The sequence below is a fragment of the Acinonyx jubatus genome, chromosome C2 (genome assembly GCF_027475565.1).
Source record: "Acinonyx jubatus isolate Ajub_Pintada_27869175 chromosome C2, VMU_Ajub_asm_v1.0, whole genome shotgun sequence".
In the NCBI taxonomy this organism is placed as follows: Eukaryota; Metazoa; Chordata; class Mammalia; order Carnivora; family Felidae; genus Acinonyx; species Acinonyx jubatus.
Window position 1 is genome coordinate 65,994,137 of NC_069384.1, and position 25,906 is coordinate 66,020,042.

At 35.1% G+C, this 25,906-nt stretch overlaps 1 protein-coding gene across 7 annotated transcripts in view; it reads left to right on the forward strand.

Moving 5' to 3' along the window:
- Positions 1-25,906, forward strand: part of STXBP5L (syntaxin binding protein 5L) — a 381,398-nt gene that overhangs the window by 334,424 nt on the left and 21,068 nt on the right. For all 7 annotated transcript variants that reach the window (XM_027060943.2, XM_027060941.2, XM_027060949.2 and 4 more), the window contains 2 exons: positions 19,924-20,094; positions 22,194-22,433. In XM_027060943.2, coding sequence (XP_026916744.1) covers positions 19,924-20,094; positions 22,194-22,433 — 411 coding nt within the window. The remainder of the gene's footprint in view (positions 1-19,923; positions 20,095-22,193; positions 22,434-25,906) is intronic.

Sequence of the window (25,906 nt, forward strand, 5' to 3'; positions counted from 1 at the left end):
TTTATTTTGTTGCCAATACCACACTGTCTTCATCACTTTAGCTTTATAGTAAGTCTTGAAGTTGAGTAGCACCAGTCCTTTGACATTGTTCTCCTCTTTAAATATTCTGTTATTATGGGTCTTTTGCTTCTCTATATAACTTTATAATAAATTTGTCAATATCTACAAAATAACCTGCTGGGATTTTGATTGAGACTATTGAATCTATAGATCAAGTTGGGAAGAACTGACATCTTCACAATATTGAGTCCTCCTATCCATGAACATGGAATATCTTTTTATTTGTTCTTCAGTTTCTTTTATCAGTAAAGAATTTTTTTATTGTTTTGTAGTTTCCTCATAGAGATCTCAAAAATGCTCTATTAGATTTATATCTAAGTACTTTATTTTTGAAGGTACTACTGTAAATGTTACTGTTTTTAATTTCAAATTCCATTGCTAGTATACAGGAAACTTTTTGTCCCATATGAATACTCACCAAAGAGTAACCTGAGCAGAGGAAAACATTAACAATCAAGTGGGTAGAGTGACCCATTCTGTGGATACCAGTTGGTGTCCTTCCCAGTTGACCCTGTCAGCACCTAATGGGCTCATGAACAGGGTAACCATGGTGGTAGGGATAGAGGTTATGCATGGGGTCAGCAACATGGACTTTCACCAAAGCTGACCTGGCTACAACCACTGCTGAGTGCCCAATATAACAGCAGCAAAAACCAACACTTTCTCCAATTTGGCACCATTTCCGGGTGATCAGCCGGTTATCTGGTGGTAGATTGGTTACATTAGACCATTTTCATCATGGAAGGGACAGGATATTGTTCTTACTTGAATAACCATTATTCTGGATATGGATCTGTCTTCCTTGCATACAATGCTTCTGCCAAAACTACCATCTATGGACTTACAGAATACCTTATCCACCATAATGGTAATCCTCACAGTATCAAGGAATTCATGTCATAGCAAATGAAGTGTGGCAGTGAGCCAATGCTTATGGAGTTCACTGGTCTTACCATGTTTTGCACCATCCTGAAGCAAGTGACTACATACATATATTTTATTATTAATCTTTTGATTAATGTTAGCATAATGTATCTTTCTCCATCCCTTTACTTTTAATCTATATATGCATTTATACTTAAATTGGGTTTCTTGTAGACAATATATAGCTGGGTCTTGTTTTTTGAACTACTCTGATAATCTCTTTTAGTTTAGATGATTCACGTTTAAAGTGATTATACAGTTGGATTAGTGTCTACCATAGTCATTAATGTTTTCTATTCATTACCCTTGTTCTTTGCTCCTATTTTCTTTTCGCATTTTTTCTTTTCTAGTTTAAACTGAGCATTTTATATGATTCCTTTTCCTCTCTTCTTAGCATATCAATTATGCTTCTCTTTTTAACTTTTTTTTTAGTGGCTGCTCTTAGAGTTTGCTGTATACATTTATAACTGATCCACGCCCAGCTTTAAATAGCATACTGATTCATGGGTAGTGCAAGTATCTTATAATAACAAAGCATTCCTAATTTCACCTTTTTATTCCTTCAATCGTTACTGTCATTTTACTTATCCATAAGTAAATACAGTATATCCATATATTACCTTATATACTTATCACCAACTTAGTGTGATTATATTATTATTTCCAAAATAAGAAGCAAAAAACTATACTGTTTCTAAAAAACATTATTGTGCCCTGGAACAAAGCTCAAGAATACCTAAAGAATAGGAAACAAATAACACCTAATAACATTAAGATTCACAACGTCTGGCTTCCAGGCAATAATACCATATCAACAGGAAAATACAACCCATGATGAAGAGAAAATATCAATCAATGGAAACTGACCCAGAAGTTACAGGATTAAACCAACTATTATAAATATACTTCATATATTCAGAGAGATTGAAGAAAGCACAAGCATGTTAAGAAGAAAACAAAAAGACTCAAATTGAACTTTTAGAAATGAAAAATATAATGTATGAGATTATATAAATATACACTAGATGGGATTAACAGCAGAACTGACACTAAAAAAAGAAAAATTACTAAACTCAAATTTTTACTCTCCAAAATGAAACAAAGGAATAAACCAAAATAAGTGACCTAGTGTTTAACTCCAACTTACATAAGAAGAGGAAAGAAAGGAGGGGACAGGAAAAATGTTTGAATAAGTCATGCCAAAAGTCTTCCTAATTTGATGAACACTGTAAATCCATAGATCCAAGGAGCTTAATGAACTTCAAGGAACTTCAAGCAAGAAACATGAAGAAAATTATGCCAAAGTACATCACAATTGAAATTCTTAAAAACAGCCAGAGAGGAGGGAAAAGATATATTAACATAGAGAAAAACAAATATAAGAATAACAGCAGACTTATAAGCTAGAAGACAGTGGAAGAACATTTTTAAAGTGCTGAAAAAAATCAATCTAGAATTCTCTACTCAGCAAAGTATCATTGAAACATGAGTGAAATAAATACTTTTACAGACATGCAAAAGCTGAAAAGATCCAGCACTAAAATCTCAGGTCTACAAGAAAAACCGCAAGAAGTCTTTCTGGAAGAAATTCTAGATATACACAAGAATGAAGAGCCCTGGAAATGGTAAATATGTGGGTAAGTAAAACTGACTAGTTTTTAAGTTTCTTTAAAAAATAAATTGATGACTGGAAACATCCTAAATAGGCATTAATGAGTGAATGTTAAACAAATTGTGCCATACCTATACAGTGGAATACTCCTCAGCAATAAAAAGAAATGAGCTCTTCATACATAACACAACATGGCAGAATCTCAGACCAATCATGGTGAGTGAAAGAAGCAAGACAAAAACAAATATAAGCTGTATGATTATCTTATATAAAAGTCCATGGAATGCAAACTAATATACAGTAACAAAGTACATCAGTGGTTTTTGAGGCTATAGGGCCAATGGGGAGAGGCAGGATGGAGGGGTTACAAATAAGAATGAGGCAACTGAGAGAGGTGATGGATATATTCATTATTTTTACTATAAGACTGAAACAGAATAGTGTTATTCAATTTTAAACATGTGCAACTTATTGTATGTCAGTTATGTCTCAACCTATGCTGAGGAATGTAGTTGTCAAATAGGGATCTATCATCTAAGAATGAAGGAGAGCAATGGCTTTTTCACACATCCAGAAACTAAGATTTACTATTTGTAGATATTTAGTTTGCTTTTAAAGTACTATCAAATGCAATTAAATAAATAAAATATTATGTATATATATTCAAAAAATGTGATAAAATTATCATACTTACAGGGGATAAATTTTATACCTGAAATCTCAAGGGAATCAACTGAAAAACTAATAAACACATCATTAGAATTCAGTGGCATGGCTGGGTACAAAATTCATACATATAATACATACATGTATAATAAATATACAACTTTTGGTACTTATGTATGAAAAGTTCAATCAGTAGAACAATATAGAAAATTCAGAAAGAAACCAAATGTGTATATAAATTTTATAGTTGTAAATAAGTAACATTTAAAATCAGTGAGATAAAGTAGGTCATTCAATAAATGTTATAGGGACAACTCACTAAGCATCTGAAAAAATAATTTCTTTAGGCCAAAATAAGTTCTAGACAATAAAAATATAAATGTATAGAGAGAAACTATAAAAATGCTAGAATAAAGCATGGGAAAAGATATTTTTTTAAATGTTCTTAGAGTTAAGATATATTTGTGAAAGATGGCACAAAATTCAGTACCCATATAAAAACAAAACAAACAAAAACTGATGGTTGATAAATTTGATTATGTATGAATAATCAATATAGAAAAATGACATTCTGCAATAAATTTGCCAGATAAGACCAATTTCTACAATGTCCAAAGTACTCAGATATAAAAATAAGTTAAAGAACACACTAACAAAAATTTACAAAGTATTGGTAGTTCCCAAATAAAGAAATATAAGTGTCTTTAAAATTAATAAAAAGATATCCAACAATAATTATTAAAGAAATATTAAAACACTATTTTTTTCCAATTAGATCAACAAATACCAAAGAATTGTATAACGTAAAATATTGGTGAAGATGTGGGAAGACTGAAGTTCTTATACACTGTTGGAGGGAATGTAATTGGTTAAACCTTTTTGAAAGTCATTTTGCAATCAAAATCTAAATTGCATATTCTTGTGCCAAGCAATTTCAATTCTGAGAATTTATCCTACAGATATAATCACATATGTGTGTAAAGAAGTATTACTATTCTCATGAAAGTTTGTTTTCAAATAGTAAAAGATTGAAAGCCTAATAAGAAAATCGTTAAATCAATTATTATATAGCCCTAAAATGGAAAATTTGTCCCCATATAAACCATTATTCTATGTTTACAAACAATTACATAGATCTATATAGAATGGTCTCCAGGACACTGTGAAATTTAAAAACAAAAAGGTACAAAATATTGTTAATGTGCTTCCACTTCTAATGAAAAAATGTTTAGACTAATTGTGGAAGAATACTCAAAGAAAATGTTAACATTCTTTGTCTAAATGAAGGTGAAACTCTGAGGGAATTTTGAGCTTACATTTTAAAATTAAGAGTTATTTTAGAAGAAAAAATAAATTGAAGGTATAAGCTATAATACCCAGGGAAGCCTGTTAGAACATTGAATAATATATAAAGTAGTAAAAGTCTTAATTTTCTTAACCAAATAATTTTAACTCAATATATTGAGATTTACCCCTCAAAAGCAGTTTCAACTTATTATAGGTTTTTATGTATGATTTAGAAAACACATACTGTATGTACAGCTCATTGTGAAAGATTCAGACACAAAAGCATTAAGAAAAAGTGATTATTGATTTGCAAGCCCATTAAATGAAGTTTAGATTTTGAAGAACTGGCTCACTGAATATAAAACACAGGTATGTCAAATGAAAAGTCCACAAGCTTTTCAAGGTTAAGGTAAATTTGTTCATATAGTGGGAGTGGGAGGCATTTTACCCATATTATTATCATAGTCGTTAACATCAGTATTGCAAAAATCAAGGGTTAAAATTTTTTGTTAAGAAACATTAGAAAAAAGTAAACCAGCAACTCAAGATTTCATCTTTTTGGAGAGGACAGCTAGATTAACTTTTTTCTTTTTAATTTATCTCAGAATACACCGTGGTTTTTTTCTCTTCCCACTCTTATGTGGGACTTGATATGGCTCAGGGCAAGGTATCAGTTTGCTTCTTCAGCATCAATCAGGATATAAGGGCATTTTAATGTTAAAATCTATTGTTATTTTGAGTTCTGGTCCAAGATGGCAATATAGGAGGCTGATGAATTCTTCTCCTTCCATGGACTCCACAGATCTACAACTACACATGCAGCAATTCCCTCTGAAGGAAATCCAGACTACCTGAGTGACTCCTACACATTGGATGAATGAGAAAATACCCATGTAGAAATGCAACTTTGCACACTCTCAATTAATGAGAGCCACTAAGAAAAACAAAAACCAAAAAAACAAAAAACAAAACCTCTTGGACAACCACAAAGGATTCAGAAATCACCAAGAGCTTGGGCCAGGGTGAATCATAAGATTCATATGCTATATAAGACCACTGCTTCAAATCCGGGAGAGGTGGCTATTTTATCTATAGTGTAGAAACCAACATAGAGTCAAGGAAAATAAAGAAACAGAGGAATATATTTCAAACAAATAAAGATAAAACTCCAGAGACAGATCTAATGAAATGAAGGTAAGTGACTTACCTGATAGTGTTCAAAATAACGGTAATAAAGATGCTCACCAAGGTCAGGAAAGAAATGCATGAACAAAATGAGAATTTCAACAAAGAGGCAAAACACATGAAAAGGTAGCAAACTTTCAGAAATCACAGACCTGAAGAATACAATAACTGCACGGGAAAAATTAATAGGTTCAACAACAGACTGAACTGGAAGGAAGGATCAGTGGATTTGAAGGCAAAGCAGATTCCATCCAATCAGAGAAGAAAAGGAAAAAAGAATGAACAAGAGTCAAGATAACTTAAGGTACGAATGGGACAACATCAAGTGGAACGATATTCACATTATAAGGACCTGAGAAGGAGAAGCGTGAAAGGAAAAAAAATTTGAAGAAATAAGGTCTGAGAAATTCTCTAATCTGGGAAATGATGAAGACATCCAGATCCAGGAAATCTAGAAACTATGAAATAAGATAAATCTAAAGAGACCAATAATTGTCAAAGGCAAGGAAGAATCTTAAAAACAAGAGAAAAACAATTTGTTACATACCAGGAAATCCCCATAAGACAACTGGCAGAGTTTCAACAGAAAATCTGCAGACCAGAATGGAGTGAAATGCTATATTCAAAGTGCTGAAAGAAAAAAACCCTGCCAACTAAGAATATTCTACACAGGAAAATTGTCCTTCAGAATTGAAGCAGAAATAAAGAGTTTTCTAGACAATCAAAAGCTGAAGGAGTTTATCACCACTATATTGACCTTTCCAAAATTGTTAAAGGGACTTGAAACAAAACAGTGCTAATTAGTAACAGGAAAACATATAAAAGTATAAATCTCACTGGTAAAGATAAATATATAGTAAAATTCAGAATAATCAAATGTAATGGGGGTGAATAAATCACTTATAAATCTAGTATGAAAGCTAAAACACAAAAGTTGTAAAAACTATAACAATAATTTGCTAATAGATATGAAATAAGAATAAAATATGACATCAAATACAAAATGTGGGAAGGAGAATAAAAATGTAGAGCTTTAGAATACATTTGAACTAGCTATTATCAACTTAAAATAGACCATTATAAATCTGTTTGTACACCTAAAACTAATACAATATTTTATGTTCAAAAAGAATACAAGTTTTAAGCAACTTAAATAACATTTTATAGATTCATTGTAACCACAAAGCAAAAACCTATAGTGAATACATGTAAGAGAAAGAATCTAAGTATACCACAAGAAAAGCAACAAATAACAAAAAAAAAAAAAAAGAGAAGGAACAAAGCAATTATAAAACCACCAAAAACAATCAACAAAAAGGCAATGAATCCATACCTATCAATAGTTACCTTAAATGTAAGTAGACTAAATTCTCCAATAAAAAGCCAGAGTGGCTGAATGGATTTAACAAAAAACAACAAGGTGTAATTATATACTGTCTACAAGAGATTCACTTTAATTTTAAGAACACGTCAGACTGAAAGTGAAGGGATGGAAAAAGATATTCCATGCAAATGGTAAACAAAAGAGAGCCAAGGTAGCCATACTTATAATAGGTAAAATATCAAAAAAGAACATTAAAAATATCTTGAGACAAATGAAAATCAAAATACAGCATACCAAAATCTATGGGATACAGCCAAAGCAATAGTAAAAAGGGAAGCTTAGAGTGATAAACACACATAAAGAAAAAAGGATTTTTAAAATTTTTATTTATTTAAATTCAAGTTAGTTTGTATACAGTGTAGTATTGGTTTCAGGGATAGAAGCCAGTGATTCATCACTTATATATAACACCCAGTGCTCATCCCAACAAGTGTGTTCCTTAAACCTCATCACCTGTTTAGCCCATCCCCCCCACCTCCCCTCCAGCAACCCTCAGTTTGTTCTCTGTATTAAACAGTCTCTTATGGTTTGACACCCTCTCTATTTTTATCTTATTTTTCCTTCCCTTTCCTTACGTTTATCTGTTCTATTTCTTAAAGTTCCACATATAAGTGAAATCATATGGTATTTGTCTTTCTCTGACTTATTTCGCTTAGCATAATATACTCTAGTTCCATCCACATTGTTGCAAATGGCAAGATTTCATTCTTTTTGATCACTGAATAATATTCCAGTGTGTGTGTGTGTGTGTGTGTGTGTGTGTGTGTGTATCCTTTCTATCCAATCATCAGTTGGTGGACATTTGGGCTCTTTCCATAATTTGGCTATTGTTGATAGTGCTGCTATAAACATTGGGGTGCATGTACACGTTCAAATCAGCATTTTTGTATCCTTTGGAAAAATACCTAGTAGTGCAATTATTGGATCATAGCATAGTTCTATTTTTAGTATTTTGAGGAATCTCCATACTATTTTTTTCCAGAGTGATAACACCTGTTTGTATTCCCACCAATAGTGCAAAAGTGTTCCTCTTTCTATGCATCCTCACCAACATGTATTGTGTCCTGAGTTGTTAAGTTTAGCCATTCTGACAGGTGTGAGGTCATCTCTCATTGTGGTTTTGTTTTGTATTTTCCTGATGATAAGTGATATTGAGCATCTTTTCATGAGTCTGTTAGCCATCTGTAGGTATTCTTTGGAAAAGTGTCTATTCATGTCTTCTGCGCATTTCTTCTCTGAATTGTTTTTTGGGTGTCGAGTTTGATAAGTTCTTTATAGATTTTGGGTACTAACAATTTATCTGATATGTCATTTGCAAATATCTTCTCCCATTCTATCCATTGCCTTTTAGTTTTGTTGATTATTTATTTCACTGTGCAGAAGTTTATATCTTGATGAGGTTCAATAGTTCATGTTTGCTTTCATTTCCCTAGACTCCAGAGACAGGTCTAGTAAGAAGTTGCAGCCGAAGTCAAAGAGGTTACTGTTTTCTCCTCTAGGATTTTGATGGTTTCCTGTCTTACATTTAGGTCTTTCATCCATTTTGAATTTATTTTTGTGTATGGTATAGAGGGTGGTCCGCTTTCATTCTTCTGCATGTCTCTGTCCAGTTTTCCCAGCACCATTTGCTCAAGAGACTATCTTCCACTGGATACTCTTTCCTGCTTTGTTGAAGATTAATTGGCCATCGATTTGTGGGTCCATCTCTGTGTACTCTATTCTGTTCCATTGACCTATGTGTCTGTTTCTGTGCCAGTACCACACAGTCTTGATGATTATAGCTTTGTAATACACCTTGAAGTCTGGAATTGTGATGCTTCTAGCTTTGGTTTTCTTTTCAAACATTATTTTGGCTATCTGGGATCTTTTCTGGTTCCATACAAATTTCAAGATTGTTTGTTCTAGCTCTGTGAAGAATGCTGGTGTTATTTTGATAGGGATTGCACTGAATGTGTAGATTGCTTTGAGTAGTATTGGCATTTTAACAATATTTGTTCTTCTAATCCACAAAAGTAGAATGTTTTTCCATTTCTTCGGCTCTTCTTCAATTTCTTTCATAAGCTTTCTATAGTTTTCAGCATACAGATCTTTTACCTCTTTGGTGAGGTTTATTCCTAGGTATCTTATGGGTTTTGGTGTGATTGTAAATGGTATAAATTTCTTGATTTCTCTTTCTGCTGCTTTATTATTGGTATATACAAATACAACTGATTTATGTACATTGATTTTATATGCTGCAACTTTCCTAAATTCATGTATCAGTTCTAGCACTTTTGGTGGACTCTTGGGTTTTCCACATAGAATATCATGTCAGCTGCAGAGAGTGAAAGGTCGACTACTTTGTCAATTTTTATGCCTTTTATTTCTTTTTGTTGTCTGATTGCTGAGGCTAGGACTTCCAGTACTATGTTGAACAACAATGGTGAGAGTAGACATCCCTGTTGTGTCCCTAAGCTTAGGGGGAAAGCTCTTAGTTTTTCCCCACTGAGGATGATATTAGCTGCAGGCCTTTCATATATGGCTTTTATGATGTTGAGGTATGTTCCTTCTATCCTGACTTTCTTGAGGGTTTTTATCAAAAAAGGATGCTTTATTTTGTCAAATGCTTTTTCTGCATCTATTCAAAGGATTATATGGTTCTTATCCTTTCTTTTATTAATGTGGTGTATCATGCTGATTGATTTGCAAATATTGAACCAGACCTGCAGCCCAGGAATAAATCCCACTTGATCGTGGTGAATAATTCTTTTAGTGTACTATTGAATTCAATTTGCTAATAACTTGTTGAGAATTTTTACATCCAGTTTCATCAGGGATACTGGTCTGTAATTCTTTTTAGTGGGGTCTTTGTCTGGTTTTGGAAACAAGGTAATACTGGCTTCATAGGATGAATTTGGATGTTTTCCTACCATTTTATTTTTTGGAACAGTTTGAGAAGAAGAGGTATTAACTCTAAATGTCTGGTAGAATTCCTCTGGGAAGTTATCTGGCCCAGGACTCAGAGTCAGTCTTGCCCCAATAAATAAACAGTTGCCAGGCAAGGAAGGACAGGGTTTGGTGTAAGCAGCTCCCCCCTCTACTAGGGGCTGCTGTGTTGCTCTCTGAAGTCCCACTATGTTGGTGTTGGGTGGGAAAATGGTGCCATCCCAATATCTCACCCCTGGACCAACCTCCACTATTCAAGCATCCCTTACAGAATAACAAGGGCAGTCATCTTGCTCTGCACCACAACCTTCTATGCCTTCTCCTTGGCACATGGCTGGGATTCAAACCCAACATCTGAAAGGACCCAGCATGGCATGGATCCACTCCCCTCCTCCAGAGTATAGTCTCTCCACCCTGCTGATGGAAGGTCTTTGGCTGGCACCTGAGGGTCTTTTTTTCTTGGGGAGGCAATAAACCCTCTTCCAAAAGTACTCCAGGAAGAGGACTGTTCTCTTCCAGTGCACCCGGAGATGTCTACACCATGCTATGTATGTGATGGCCAGCTCCCTCCTCCCTAGGACCATGTATCCCACCACTCTGGAGAAAGTCACACACTTGCAAGACCTCAGAATTTGAGCTCCAAAAGCTGTTTGCAAAGGAGAACTGGGATACTCTGTACTTCTTGTTCCCCAGTCTATGGTCCAGAGAGGTTTTCCTCTTGTGCTAACTTGATGCCACACTTTTTCAACCCCTCTCACTTTCTTTCCCTTTTGTCTCTCCACAGAAAGAGTTCCCTCCCCTCTGCAGCTCTGCTGTTTTTCTCTCCCCCAATTCATATCCATGCACCTCCAGACTGCCAAGCTTCTCCCCCCAACTGTGGAAATACAGCTGTGTTTGAGAGGCAAAGAAAGCCTAGGGCCCCCCTACTTCTCTGCTATCCTAACTCCTCCTAAGAATTTTTTTAGATTTTTTTAAGTTTTTATTTGAATTCCAGTTAACGTACAGTGTAACATTAGTTTCAGATGTAGAATCTAATGATTCATCACTTACAGACAACACCCAGTACTCACTCATCACATGTGCCCTCCTTAATACCCATCACCCTTTTAACCCAACCCCTGCCCACCTCTCCTCCTGTAATCCTCAGTTTGTTCTCTATAGTTAAGAGTTTGTTTTCTGGTTTGTCTCTCTCCCCCCTCACCCAAGTTCATCTGTTTTGTTTCTTAAATTTCACATACGAATGAAATCATATGGTATTTTCTTTCTCTGACTTATTTCACTTAGCATAATACATTCTAGCTCCGTCCATGTCATTGCAAATGGCAAGACTTCATTCTTTTAATGGCTGAGTGATACTCCATTATATATATGTACATACCACCTCTTCTTTTTTCTTAATTTTTTAAATGTATGTTTATTTTTGAGACAGACAGAACATGATCAGGGGAGGGGCAGAGAGAGAGGGAGACACAAACTGAAGCAGACTCTGGGCTCTGAGTTGTCAGCACAGAGCCCAACATGGGGCTCAAACTCAGGAACTACAAGATCATGACCTGAGCCGAAGTTGGATGCTTAACCAACTGAGCCACCCAGGCGCCCTAACCATACCACCTCCTCTTTTCCATTCATCACTCAGAGGACTGGACACTTGGACTCTTTCCATAATTTGGCTATTGTCAACAATGCTGCTTTAAACATTGGAATACAAGGGGTACCTGGGTGGCTCAGCTGGTTAAGCATCCAACTTCAGCTCAGGTCGTGATCTCACAGTTCATGGGTTCAAGCCCCGCATCAGGCTCTGTGCTGACAGCTCAGAGCCTGGAGCCTGCTTTGGATTCTGTGTCTCCCATTCTCTCTGCCCCTCCCCTGCTCTCTCTCTCTCTCTCTCTTAAAAATAAACATTAAACAAAATTAAACATTAAAAAAAATTAAACATTGATGCACATGTATCCATTCCAATTAGTATTTTCGTATCCTTTGAGTAAATACCTAATAGTGCAATTGGTGAATACTAGAGTAGTTCTATTCTTAATTTTGGGGGAGCCTCCATACCGCTTTCCAAAGTGGCTGCACCAGTTTGTATTCTCACCAACAGTGGAAGAGGGTTCCCATTTCTTCACATCCTTTCTAACATCTTTTGTTTCCTGTGCTATTAATTTTAGCCATTCTGACAGGTGTGAGAGGATATCTCATTGCAGTTTTGATTTGTATTTCCCTCATAATGAGTGATGTTGAGTATCTTTTCAGGTGTCTGTTAGCCAGCTCGAGGTCTTCTTTGGAAAAATATCTATTCTTGTCTCCTGCCCATTTTTTAACTGGATTATTTATTTTTTGAATGTTGAGTTTGATAAGTTCTTTATAGATTTTGGATATTAACCCTTTATCAGATATATCATTTGCTCTCCCATTCCAATATATTCTCCCATTCCAAAGGTTGCCTCCCAGTTTAGTTGAATGTTTCCTTCACTAAACAGAAGGTTTTTATCTTGATGAAGTCCCAATAATTTATTTTTGCTTTTGTTTCCCTTGCCTCAGGGGACATATCTAGTAAGATGTTGCTGTGGCTGATATCAAAGGAGTTACTATCTGTGTTCTCTAGGATTTTGATGGTTTCGTGTCTCACAGGCTAAACAGCCAGTGTCCTGGTTAGTGGCCTTTAGCAGGTATCTCTGCACCTATGCTGAGGGTTGGGAGGAGGAAATGGGGCTGGCTGGTTATTTTACCCCCAGAGAGGCAATGCCTCCTTTCACAGATGTGCTCCACAGGGAAGGAACAGGCTCTCCCTGTGCCCCTTAGGTGATCCTCACATCATGCAATCTGCCCTGAAGTTGTTTTCCTGCCTTTGCTCCAGGAGTAGGGCAGCATCCTCAGGTCTCTGTCCCAGAGAAGCCCACAGACCTTTAAAACTCCAGTCTTTCAGCCCCCTGGTTGCAAAATTTCACAAAATTCAGCCCCATTCATTTTCACAGCCAATGGCTTTGGGAAATTGTTCTCCTCATACTTATCCCTGTGCACTCTACTCTCTCTTGGCTTTCTCTGCAACCAGGACTCCTTCCTGTCCACAGCACCCATGTTCCATTTCTCCCCCAAACCTGGTCTCTGCACTTCCTACCTTCCTCAATAGTGGCCTCTTCTCTCCCTCTAGTTGTGCAGTTTATTCTGTCAGTTCTCAGACCAATTTGAGTATTCAGAATGATTTGACAGTTATCCAGCTCTGTTCAAGTGATGAGACAAGCGTGGGATCCTCCTTCTACACTGCCAACTTAGCTCCTTCACAAGAAAACAAAAAAGATCTCAAACAAAACAACCTACCTTTCTACCTCAAGGAACTAGAAAAAGGACAAATGAAACCCAAAATTAGTGGAAGAAAGTAAATAAAGATCAGAGCAGAAATAAATGAAATAGAGACTAACAACACAAATCAAAAAGATCAAGGAAACTAAGAGCTGATTTTTTAAAAAAGAGAAACAAAATAGACAAACCTTTAGCCAGATTCACCAAGACTGAAAATCATAAGTGAAAGAGACATTATAACTGATGCCACAGAAACACAAAGGATCATGAGACCACTATTAACAATTGAATGCCAAAAGATTGGAGATTCTAGAAGCAGATAAATTTCTAGAAAAATACAACCTACCAAGACAATCATGAAGAACTAGAAAATCAAACAGACCAATTACTAGCAAGGAGATTGAGTCACTAATTTAAAACCTCCCAACAAATAAAAGTTTAGGACCAGATGGCTCCACTGCTGAGTTCTACTAAACATTTAAAGAATTAATACAATCCTTCTCAAATTCTTCCAAAAAATCAGAGTAGGGAAAATTTCCTAACTCATTTTTTCAAGGACACTACAAGAAAAGAAAGTTATAGGCCAATATTTCTGCTAAACATAAATGTAAAACTCCTCAACAAATATTAGCAAGCCAAATTCAATAGTACATTGAAAGGATCTTATGATCAAGGGTAATATTCAAGTCAATGTGATTCGTCATATTAGCCAAATGAAAAATAAAAATCCATCATCTCAATAGATGAAGAAAAAGCATTTGACAAAACTCACTATCTGTTCATAACAAAAACTACAACCAAGTGGGAATAGAGGGAATGTGCCTCACATAATAAAGATCATATGTGACAAGGCACAGCTAACATCATATTCAATGGTGGAAAAGTGAAAGCTTTTACTCCAAGATCAGAAACAAGACAAGAAAGACCGCTGTCACCACTTTTATTCAACATAGTACTGAAATACTCTCCAGGGCATGAAAAATAAATAAAAGGCATCCAAATAAGAACACAAGAAGTAAAATTGTCTATCTGCAGAATATATATATATATATATATATGTGTATATATATATATATATATATATATCCATAAGGCCTCCACCAAAAAAATACTAAACCTAATAAATTCAGCAAAGTTACAGAATAGAAAATCAATATATAAAGCTCAGTTGCATTTCTATACACTAACAACAAACTATTAGAGAAATTTTAAAAATCCTATTTAGTTGTATCAAAAAGAATAAAATACTTAGGAATAAATTTAATCAAGGAGGTAAAAGATCTGTGCACTGAAAACTATAAGATATTAAGAATTAAAGACACAAATAAATGTAAAGATATTTCATACTCATGGGTTGCAAGAATTAATATGGTTAAAATGTCCATACTGCCCAAAGCAATTTATAGATTCAGTGAAATCCCCCTTAAAATTCCAATTACATTCTTCACCAAAATAGAATAATCCTAAAAATTTGCATAGAACCACAAACGACTCTAAATAGCCAAAGCAATCTTGAGAAGGAAGAGCAAAGAGGCATCACACTTTCTGATTTCAAACTATATTACAAAGCTATAGCAATCACAACAGTTTGGTATCAACACAAAAATAGACACAAATCAATGAAACAGAATAGAAAGCCCAGAAATACACACACACACACACACACACACACACACACACACACACACAGACTCAATTAATTTACAACAAAGGAGCCAAGAACATACAATAGGGAAAGGATCATCTCTTCAATAAATGGTGCTAGAAAAACTGTACATCCACATGCAAAAGAATGAAACCAAACTACTATCTTACACCATGCACAAAAATCAACTCAAAATGGATTAAAGACTCGAACACAGACCTTTAACAACACAACTCCAAGAAGAAAACAGAGATGGTAAGCTCCTTGACATTGGTTTTGGCATTTTTTTTAATTTGAAACCAAAAACAAAGAAAATATATGCAAAATTAAGCAAAAATATGATGTAGTGAGACTACATAAAAATAAAAAGCTTCTGTATAGTAAAGGAAACCACCAACAAAATGAAAAGGCAATCTACTGAATGGGAGAAAGTGTTTGTAAAGTATATATCTGATAAAAGGTTAATATCCAAAATATATAAAGGATTCATATAACTTAATAGCAAAAAAACTCAGATTAAAAAAATGGGCAGAGGTGGGTGCCTGCCTGGCTCAGTCAATAGTGCATGCAACTCTTGATCTAGTGGTTGTGAGTCCAAGCCCCATGGTGGATGTAGAGCCTACTTTAAAAAAAAAAAAAAACATGGGCAGAGGAACTGAATAGACACTTTTCCAAAGACAACATATAAATGGCCAATAAGTACATGAAAAGGTGTTTAACATCACTAATCATAAGAGAAATGCAAATCAAAACCACAACGAGGTATCACCTCATACCTGCTATGGTATGTATCATCAAAAAGAATTAACAAGTGTGTTAAGAGTGTGGAGAAAAGGGAACCCTGTGTAGTATTGGTAGGAATGTAAATTGGTGCAGCCACTATGGAAAACAGTATGGAGGTGTGTAATCACATTCCTGAAGACTCTAAGCCAAAGGTGGGTGACAACCCAGCAAGACCAAAGGAATGACCCAGAAACAGTGATCGAGATCTAGGTTTATTGGGGGCACTTACATACAGGGAGCCCAGGAGTGGCCAACTGAACAAAGCATCTGCTGCTGGAAACTAAACACAGCAAACTTTTATAGTGTAGCAATTATCCTAGGAATTCTCTGTAGCTTTGCCTTTCCTTGCACAGCAAATGTTCCAATGATATCAGAACCCACCACCTGGACATTTGCATTATCAAGGTGATACTCCAAGTTGGCCAGCCCTAGAGCCCCTGACCTGGAATGCTGAACAACATGTTTTCTACATATCTTGCTTATGGGAAATAACAGAGAGAAGACGGGATCTATACATTCTCAAGATAAAGATTAACAGCAGCATTAGGGTGTGCTTGTGCAAACCAGCCCTGGCCCTTAACACACAGGAGGTTCCTCAGAAATTAAAAATAGAACCACCATATAATCCAGCAATCTCACTTCTGGGTATACATCCAAAGGAAATGAAAACAGGGTATTGAAGGGCTGTCTGCAGTCCTATGTTCATTTCAGCATTATTCACAATAGCTAAGATAGGGAAACAACCTAAGGGCCTATAAATGCATGAATGGATAAAGAAGATATGGTATATATACACAATGGAATATTATTGAGCCATGAAAAAGATGGAAATCCTGCCATTTGCAAAAACATGGATGGACCTTGAGGGCATTACATGAAGTGAAATAAGCCAGGCAAAGACAAATACTGCATGGTATATCACTTATATGATGAATATTTTTTTAAAAAGTTATAGAAACAGTAGAAAAGTGGTAACCAGTAGCTGAGGGTAGGAAAATAGGGAAGGGTTTGTAAAAGGGTATAAACTTTCAGCTATAAGATGAGTAAGTTCTGAGAATCTAATGTAAAACATGATGACTATCGTTGACAACACAGTAATGTATAATTGAAATTTGCTAAGGGAGAACTTAATGTTCTCACAAAAAATAAATAAAGTGATGGGCATGTTAATTAGACAGTGGGAATACATTCCCAGTTTGTATATATATCAGATAATGATGTACAATTTATTATTTTTTTAATGTCTATTTTTGAGAGAGAGACGACAGAGTGTGAGTGGGGGAGGGGCAGAGAGAAGAGGAGACACAGAATCTGAAGCAGGCTCCAGGCTCTGAGCTGTCAGCACAGAGCCTGACACAAGGCTCAAACTCATGAACTGTGAGATCATGACCTGAGCCAAAGTCAGATGCTTAACCAAAAGAGCCACCCAGGCACCCCTTGATGTATACTTTAAATGTTACAATTTTATATGTCAGTTTTACCTCAATGAAGCTGAAATTTTAATAATAGTTATTTCAAGTTAAAGCATTCTATTCATTACCAACAAAGCCTAAGGCAATGGTTTCAGTAAGAAATTATTTTCCCTAAAACTGTAAAGTTAGTTTTAAACATCCACTTAAATGAACAAATTATAAGTTAAACTTTAAAAAACAAATGGTTAATTATTGAGAAATAAAGAGGAAGAAGCTCTTTGAAACTTTGCATTTCAGAGACTAACCATTAAACTCAAGACATATAAACCTTTGCTCATTCAAAGCATTTTTAACTTTGACAACAAAAATATAGCCATGAAAATTTTGCTATAGAAGAATCAAATTAAAACTGGAGATAAAAATTAAGCTCATCAAGGGGAAGACTAAGATTCTGTCCATCCAGGTTTTCAGCTTAAAATTCTTCAGAAAAAAATATTCTAAAAATAAGAGCTTAAAAACCTCAAAAAAAAAAGTCAGCAAAAAAGTAGAGAATGTTGACAGTCAAAAAACACTAAAATAAAGACAAATTAAAAATTATATAAACCTTAGTTTTGGGATTATGATGGCAGAGATGTCCTGCTGAACCAGGCCAGCAATAGCACAGCTCCTAGCATGTAGCTCCAGAATCATCAATGCTGAGTCACTGACTTTTTTTTTTTTTAAGTAAAACATTAACTCCTGTGTGGTTGGACATTGTTTGGGGCTGCAAGCTTCTGAGTACACCTCATAGTTTCTCTCTGAGCTTCCGAACTTCCTAATATCCTTTAATAAATTCCTTTCTTGCTAAAACAAATTAATCAAGCAAACCAACATTAAGTCAATTAACAAAGCAACTTTTCCTCCAACCAACACATCATGTCTGAGGAAGGGGCAACTCTTTCCAACAGATGTATGGCTTATTTTTGCAATTTATACCCCCAAAGTTGTCCTTTTTAATTCATTCTAGTTAGTGCCCGTGTTGTGTCAGATGTTGTTAGTGCCAGAAGTTGCTCTCAGTATTTTTGCTGTTTATAAGACTACATTTGATAGTGCAGGAGGGGTAGAGCTCTTGACTTCAGCTTCCCTATGGCTAACTCATCAAGGGATATTTCTGTCTTTCCATCTGGGAGATCTGGGATTTCTGAAATCTGTGTTAATACGGAAGATGACTGGCCCCAAAAGACTTGGATCTCAATACACATTACACAGGCTGCTCCTAAACCCTACTATATGTGTCTTCAAAATTTCTATCCCTTACCAAAATATTTTAAAGTGGCCCTGTGGCCCAGTTTTTAAGTATATACACAGTAACTGAGAAAATCTGGATCCAAATTCTGCCCCCATGAATACTATTTATATATTATTAGATACTTTTCCAAAGTATCCAAACCCTTTTTTCTGAGCTTCAGTTTCCTCCGCTGCAAAATCAGGATAATAAAGGATCTACCCTGTAGGGCTGTTATTAACCTTAAATGGGTAGCGTTAGGGCACCTGGGTGGCTCAGTCAGTTAAGCAGCCAACTCTTGATTTCTGCTCAGGTCATTGTGTCACAATCACTGGGCATGGAGCCTGCTTAAGATTCTCTCTCCGCCTCTCCCATTTTTCACCCCCCCTCAAAAAAATTAAATGGGTAATGTTTATATAGTGTCTGGCATTTAAATATTTGATAAATGTTAACTCTCCTTTTTGAAAATAGTAAAGAAACACTAATGCATATAAATGGTAAGACCTAATTGTCATGCTTGCACTAGCTCAAGGATATCCAGAAAATGGACACTTTTCAAATTCTACAATACAGAAAAGCTATAATGGAGTGGTCACTTAGTACCACATGGACATTAAACATGATTCTTCTCCATTTAACTCTATTACCCTTTGAATGTCCAAAGCACATTTTAAAATGTATTCTGAATATTGCAGAACTATGAGATGATGTTTCAAATATTATATATCAGGATTAAAAAAAATAAGACCTATTTTTAGTACTATTATTTACAGGTTTTTAAGTTCTATCACAACAGAGCTAAACTCATGAGCTCTAAGTAAATAGTACTATTTGTCTGGAATAAGAATGACAATAATAATTTTTGTTCAGAATTTACCATATACTAAGAAGTGTTCTGGCATGTGACATGAATTATCGCAAAATATCCGTGAAGTAGATAATATTCCCAACTTACAGAAAAGGAGATTAAAGTATGGAGGACTACAATAATTTGTATAATTTGTAAATGGTAGAATTAGGATTTGAGCCCAGGCAGTCTGGCTTAAGAGTCATTATTCTTAAGTACCATTTTCAACTGCACAGTAAGATACTTCCATTCTATATTTTAAACTCCAAGCACTTGAGTTTCTTCCAAAACTTATATAAATAGGTGCATATTTAAATTATGCAAAAGAAAGTTGAATACTATAACCTATTTTGTACTGCCATTAAATGATAAAATACTTAATGGAGACAATAAATTTTAAACTATGTTAACAGTCAAATATTAAAAATGAACTTATGTTTAATAAAAATCGTATGAAGTTTTTGGCTAACTACTGAAAATGTGACTAACTCTTAAAATAGTGAGGACTTAGCCATCTTTGTATGTTTTGAAAAAAATGAATTATCACTCTTCATTTATTAATCTACACATTCAGATTCCTTTATATATGAAGATTTAATTATGGTATTTATGCTGCCTTCTTCCTCCTGGTACAGATCATGTAAACGGACACTGCACAAGTCCAACCTCTCAGAGTTGCAGTTCTGGAAAACGTCTGTCTAGTGCTGATGTTTCAAAAGTAAATCGCTGGGGTCCTGGAAGACCACCATTTCGGAAAGCACAATCAGCTGCTTGCATGGAAATTTCTTTACCAGTCACAGCAGAAGGTAAGTTAAACATACAAATTTTTGTGGATACAATTAAAATTTGATATACCATAATAATGGGAGCTAGAGGGCAAGGGATATAAATTACATGTAAAAGATATTTAAAACTATAGTCAGCTCTCAGCAATGAGTGACTGAGAGATTGGTCAAATTGTGGCCATGATTCCAAATCCATTCCTCGCTACACCTCCTTCTTCATCTCTAAAAGCAGATGGCTCTGCTTATTGGTAGACACCTTCTCTTGTACAAAGGGAGACCTATGCTTTAATTTGTTCTCAAGACCCCCAGCAACAGAGTTTCCTTCCATCTCAATGGTGAGCTTTTAGTGTCTCTATCTGTAGTTATTTAATGTCTTGCAACCCTAATTTCCTCAACTGTCAAGTGAATGTGACCAAGAAAGAGGCAAGATCTTAAGTTCTTAAGTTTGCAATCTTCATCTTCATATGTTTTTTAAACGATTAAGTGCTTATTAGTGGAATGAGTATCGGAGCAGGGATTAAAGTATAAGAGCTAGAAGGCCAGAAAGTTTTAGACAGGGAGGAAAAAAGGAATCTTCTAACTTAGTGGCTACTGTCTTGCTGACAACTTTAGGGAAAGATATGGAAAAAAAAAATCTTAGGAAGATTTTCTATGGTAATTCTAGTCTATAAAGTAATTCCCCATTTACCACCCCTCAATAAATTTGATAGTAATGACCTATATTATTATTCAAAAATTTTAATTTAAAAACTATTTTAATTATTATACCATACTAAATCTGGTTCATTGACATGCAAATAATGAATTTATCTCTCTCATAGGTGTCTGTGAGTAACAACCTTGAATGTTGATACACTATGAATGAAAAAACTTTGAAAGCATTTTAGCTAGGATTTGTATAATAAAAGCAAAATGTAAAGGTTATAGAAATAGCACTCTTAATCACTGGCTTGAGAGTTGAGAATTTTGACTTTCAGACATTTCTGCCTCTAATTTGTACTGGATTCTGGGGAAATTGCTTAACTCTATATCTCAGTCTCTAAATCTATAAAGTTATATAGATTATATCCAAGCTCCCTCTCATCTCTAAATTCTATTGCAAATAATTATTTTTACAAACTTGCTGAGGGATATAAGGGGGAAATTAGGAATACTATATTTGTTTTTCTAGAAAAAGGATAATCTAAGGAACTTATATTTAACTCTTTTTATAAAAATGAGTCACACTTGTACCTATAAAGGAAGGAGTGAATATGTAGAAAAAAAGGAATATGAGGAACTTGTATTCCAGAGCAATTATAAGAACAAAACCTGCCTCGAATTCCTTTAACTGAGGATGAGTTTATGCTTGTTGGAGTGTGCACATGTATGAGTGTTGATGAGCAGGAAAATTTGCAACTATCCTGCTTCCTGTAGGTGGGCTGAAGCCCCCTCAGAAAGATTACCATTAACAATGAGATGGCACAGTCTATAGCTTCTGATCTGGTCCTAGGAAAAGTTACAACTGGATTTGGATTCAAGGTAGGTAACCTGAAAGTAGTTCAGGGAAATGACATTTGTGCTTTGGCCTTGGTAAATACTCCAATTTTTACAACTATAGTTACTCCAAATATAGCAAAACCAAAAATTGTGTTAGTTAGGGACATGTATTCACCACAGAACATTTGTGACCTTTCAGGTAAGTAGTCATAATTTTGTCCGTAAGAGGGAATTGCCAAGAAATCATTAGGAATATTTTCAATAATTGAGATACAGAAGCATAATTAAAATGGTACCAGAAATTCTTGTAACCTTTACTACTTAGACTAAATATTTTTTCCCCAGATTAGAAAATTTCAACTAATAGAGGAGGTAATGTAGGGGAAAAAACATGGTGACCTGGAACTTTGGAGTCCTAAGTTCTGGTCCCAGCTCTGCCTAAGTTTATGATTTATACTTCTGGACTTCAGTCTCTTCATTATCAAAATAAGCTGGTGAATTGGACAAGCTGTCTTCCAGATCATTTAACAAGGAACCAAATTCTACTTCCCTCTCATAATTTTGTTTTTCATGTATGAAGTCTGACTTTACTTCTTATAGAAATACACTAACTTAATTTTTGTTCTTCTAAACATCCATAGAAAGCCGAGAGAATTCCTATAATCGTTCTAGAAGTTCGAGCATCTCCAGTATTGACAAAGATTCTAAAGAAGCAATTACAGCACTATACTTCATGGAGTCTTTTGCTCGGAAAAATGACTCTACAGTCTCCCCTTGTTTGTTTGTTGGAACTAGTCTGGGAATGGTGTTAATCATCTCCCTGAACCTACCTTCAGCAGATGAACAAAGATTTACAGAACCAGTCATGGTATTTCCAAGTGGTAAGAGTTCTTATTTTATTCCTTAATTGCTATTTTTCACATTTTGACATAAGATAATGTATAACATTAATTTGTATTGATCTGGAAGACTATAAGCATTCTGTATGTTGGAAACTATTGAGAATTTCATAAATCATATACTACCCCAACATTTGTCATATAGCAACTTACCATTCATTAGGATAAAATAGTATAATCATTTCTATGGTAGTAAACTGTATAACTGCCCACCTAAACAATGCCTTGGGGAAAAAGTTTCTGAAAAGCACTAAGGAAAACCTTAATGCAAAAGTTAAAGTATTTAATGAAGTATTTCTCTGAAGTTCTAGGCCAGAGTAGAGCCCATATCATCCCTGACAAATTCAGAACAATTAAGCTAGAAGCACTACATAGCTTTCAAAAATCTTCAGTAAACTTTCCATCTTGTTTCAAAAGCATACCACACAATTTCTTTCCTTTTTATCCTAGCGCCTGAAGAATTTGACCTAAGTTATGAGTACTGTTGCTAAAGCATATGTTCTTCTTAAAGCAAAGTATCTTCTTCCTACTTGAATTATCTTTTTTTCTTTTCAAAGAGATGAATGTGATTCCTCACGCAATTCCTTTGAACATTTAAAATTTTGTTCTCAGTAACTTTTGCTTTGTATTTCCTATGTATGATAAGAAATGTTTTTCAGACAGTTTTTAGGTAAAAAAATAAAAAAGGAATTTTATTAATATATAGGATAAGGAATTTTATTTTAAAAGAATACATATATATCATATGCCAGGTTAGAGAGAGTTTTGTTTTCTTAACTGGTGTAACTGGTGTACTAAATTCTTATAGATATTTACTTAATGTAGGTGGAATAGTCAGCTCTCTCCTAGTGTGGCAAATTTAGATAAACGTATTTATGTGTATGTGTATGTGTTAAATAACAGAAGTTGATCTTCTCACACTTCTGGAGACTAGAGGGCCAAGATTAAGGAGTCAACAGATTTGGTTTCTTCTGAGGCCTCTCTCCTTGGCTTGCAGATCACCAAAGGTGCCATGTGTTCACATGGCTGTCCTTCAGTGTGCATGTACCCCTAGTGTCTCCCTGTGTATGCTAACTTTTTCTTAGACAGACACCAGTTTGGATTAGGGGCCATCCTAACAACTTCCTCTTAATCGCTTCTTTAAAGGTTGTACCTTCTGAGGTACTGGGTTCTAGGCCTTCAACACATGAATTTGTTGGAGACACAATTCAGCCCATAAAATGCATTGTATTTTAAAAGTTAATCTGCTAGGATCACTGTATTTTAATTGTAAACATATTTCACGATGAGAAAACATCTTTTACTACATTCCTTATTTTAAGGAAATATGCACAATTCTCTTATATTGGTTGAGTTAAAGCCAGATTAGTGAGGTCATAATGAATTATTAAACATTAATTCAATCCACTATTTAACTCAATAAATCGTTATACATATTGGACACCTAATATGTGCCAGGCATTCCTCACAAGTTTAAAGGTGAAAATTTATCTCTTGTGTACAAAAGTTTACAACCATAAGTGAAAGACAGTTTTTTAAGAGATATTCTAAAAAATGTGGTTTTCTATTTCACAAGCTTAGAAATAAACATTCTCTGGAACTGACTTAACAGATCTCTCAATATTGTAGGGAAGTCCTTTAGCATTTTTAGCAAACAGACATAGACTAAAAATGATGGCAAATTACAAAATAAGTATAGATTTAACTTAATAATGTGGTATCTAGTTAGTAAGTAGTTGCAAAGCTTTTCCTCATCTAGTTAAAGATATATAATGGGAACCTGTCTTCTCCAATTTTCTATGTCATTATTCTCCTGTTCCTTCCAGACTTTAGTTAATATCAATACCAGCTCACCAATTGTAACAAATGTACCACATTAATACAAGATGTTAATAAAGGACAAAGTGGTCATATGGGAGCTCTCTGTACTACTTGCTCAATTTTCTGTAAACCTACAAGTGCTCTAAAAAAAGTATTTTTTTAAAAAAGAGGTATACAATAGAGAAAACTATGAAGCTGGTTTCCAATGTGTTTTACAAATAACCATGGAAAAGAGAGAAAGACTAATTAGAAGATCATAAGAGACTACTATGAACAACTATATGCAAATAAACCAGACAACCTAAAAGAAGTGGATAAATTCCTGGAAACATATAACATACCAAGACTGAATCATAAAGAAATAAAAAGTCTGAACAGATCTATAACTACTAAGGAGATTGAATCAGTAATCAAAAACCTCTCAATAAAGAAAAGCCAACTCTTTTTTTAAGGAATCTTTTCACTTTAATTTACTGTGGTTGTCTTGACAGCAAATTCTATTCAATGATATGGAAATTTGAACTGTACTCAATCATTGAATTTTAGAGTGGAAAAGCACCTTAAGGTTATCCATTCCCTGTAGTTATGCCTTAGTCTGTATCAGAATCACTTGGAGGGTTTGTTACAACACAGATTATTGGTCCCCACCCTCAGAGTTTCTAATTAAACAGGTCCGGGGTGGGGTCCGAGGATTTGCATTTTTAACAAGCTTCCAGGTGATGCTGATTCTACAAATGCCACTTTACATAGGCTAGGATGGAAAAATCTACAATTCTTTACTCCTGTGCAGGGAAAAACACAGTGCTTCCTCCTTCTGTGTGTTTCTTCTGTGTGCCTCTTTCAAACTGCTTCCACACTCACAACACTTCTGACACCACATGTGGAGAGGTTTTTCCCCATAAGAAGCAGGTCTTTGCAACACCAGCTCGGTGTCCCACAGTTTAACTCAATTCTGATACTATCTGGAGATAACTGTCAGATTCCACAGGTTAAGAACTCATTCCCACAAAACTGCTCCCTCTCCTTCCTTTAGATGTCAATCACCAGTCTAGTTTGTCACCTGTGCTTCTGACACATTGGCTATAAATCTGAGGTTCCCACAACCCCCTCTTTGGGTTCAATTAATTTGTTAGAGTGGCTTACAGAACTCAGGAAAACTGTTTACTTACCATTTACCAGTTTATTATGAAAGGATACAGATGAACATCCACGTGGAAGAGATGCGTGGGTAAGGTATGTGGAAAAGAACACAGAGTTTCCATACCCTCTCCAGGAGCGTCAGTCTCTCTGCACTAACACCTGTTCACAAACCCGGAAGCTCTTCAAAGCCCTTCCTTTTGGGTTTTTATGGAGGCTTCATTACTTAGGCATGATTGACTAAATCATTGATCATTGGTTGAATTCAATCTCCAGGCCCCTCCTCTCCGGAGATTGGGAAGGGATGGGACTAAAGGTACCAACCCTCTAAACACAGCTGGTTCCTCTGGCAACCAGCCCCTATCCTTGGGTAAGATCCAAAAGTCACCTCATTAACATAATAAAAGACACCTGTGTTTTTCTCCTCCTTGAGGAAATTCCAAAGGTTTTAGCAGCTCAGTGCCAGATACAGAATAAAGACCAAAATAAATGTTTAT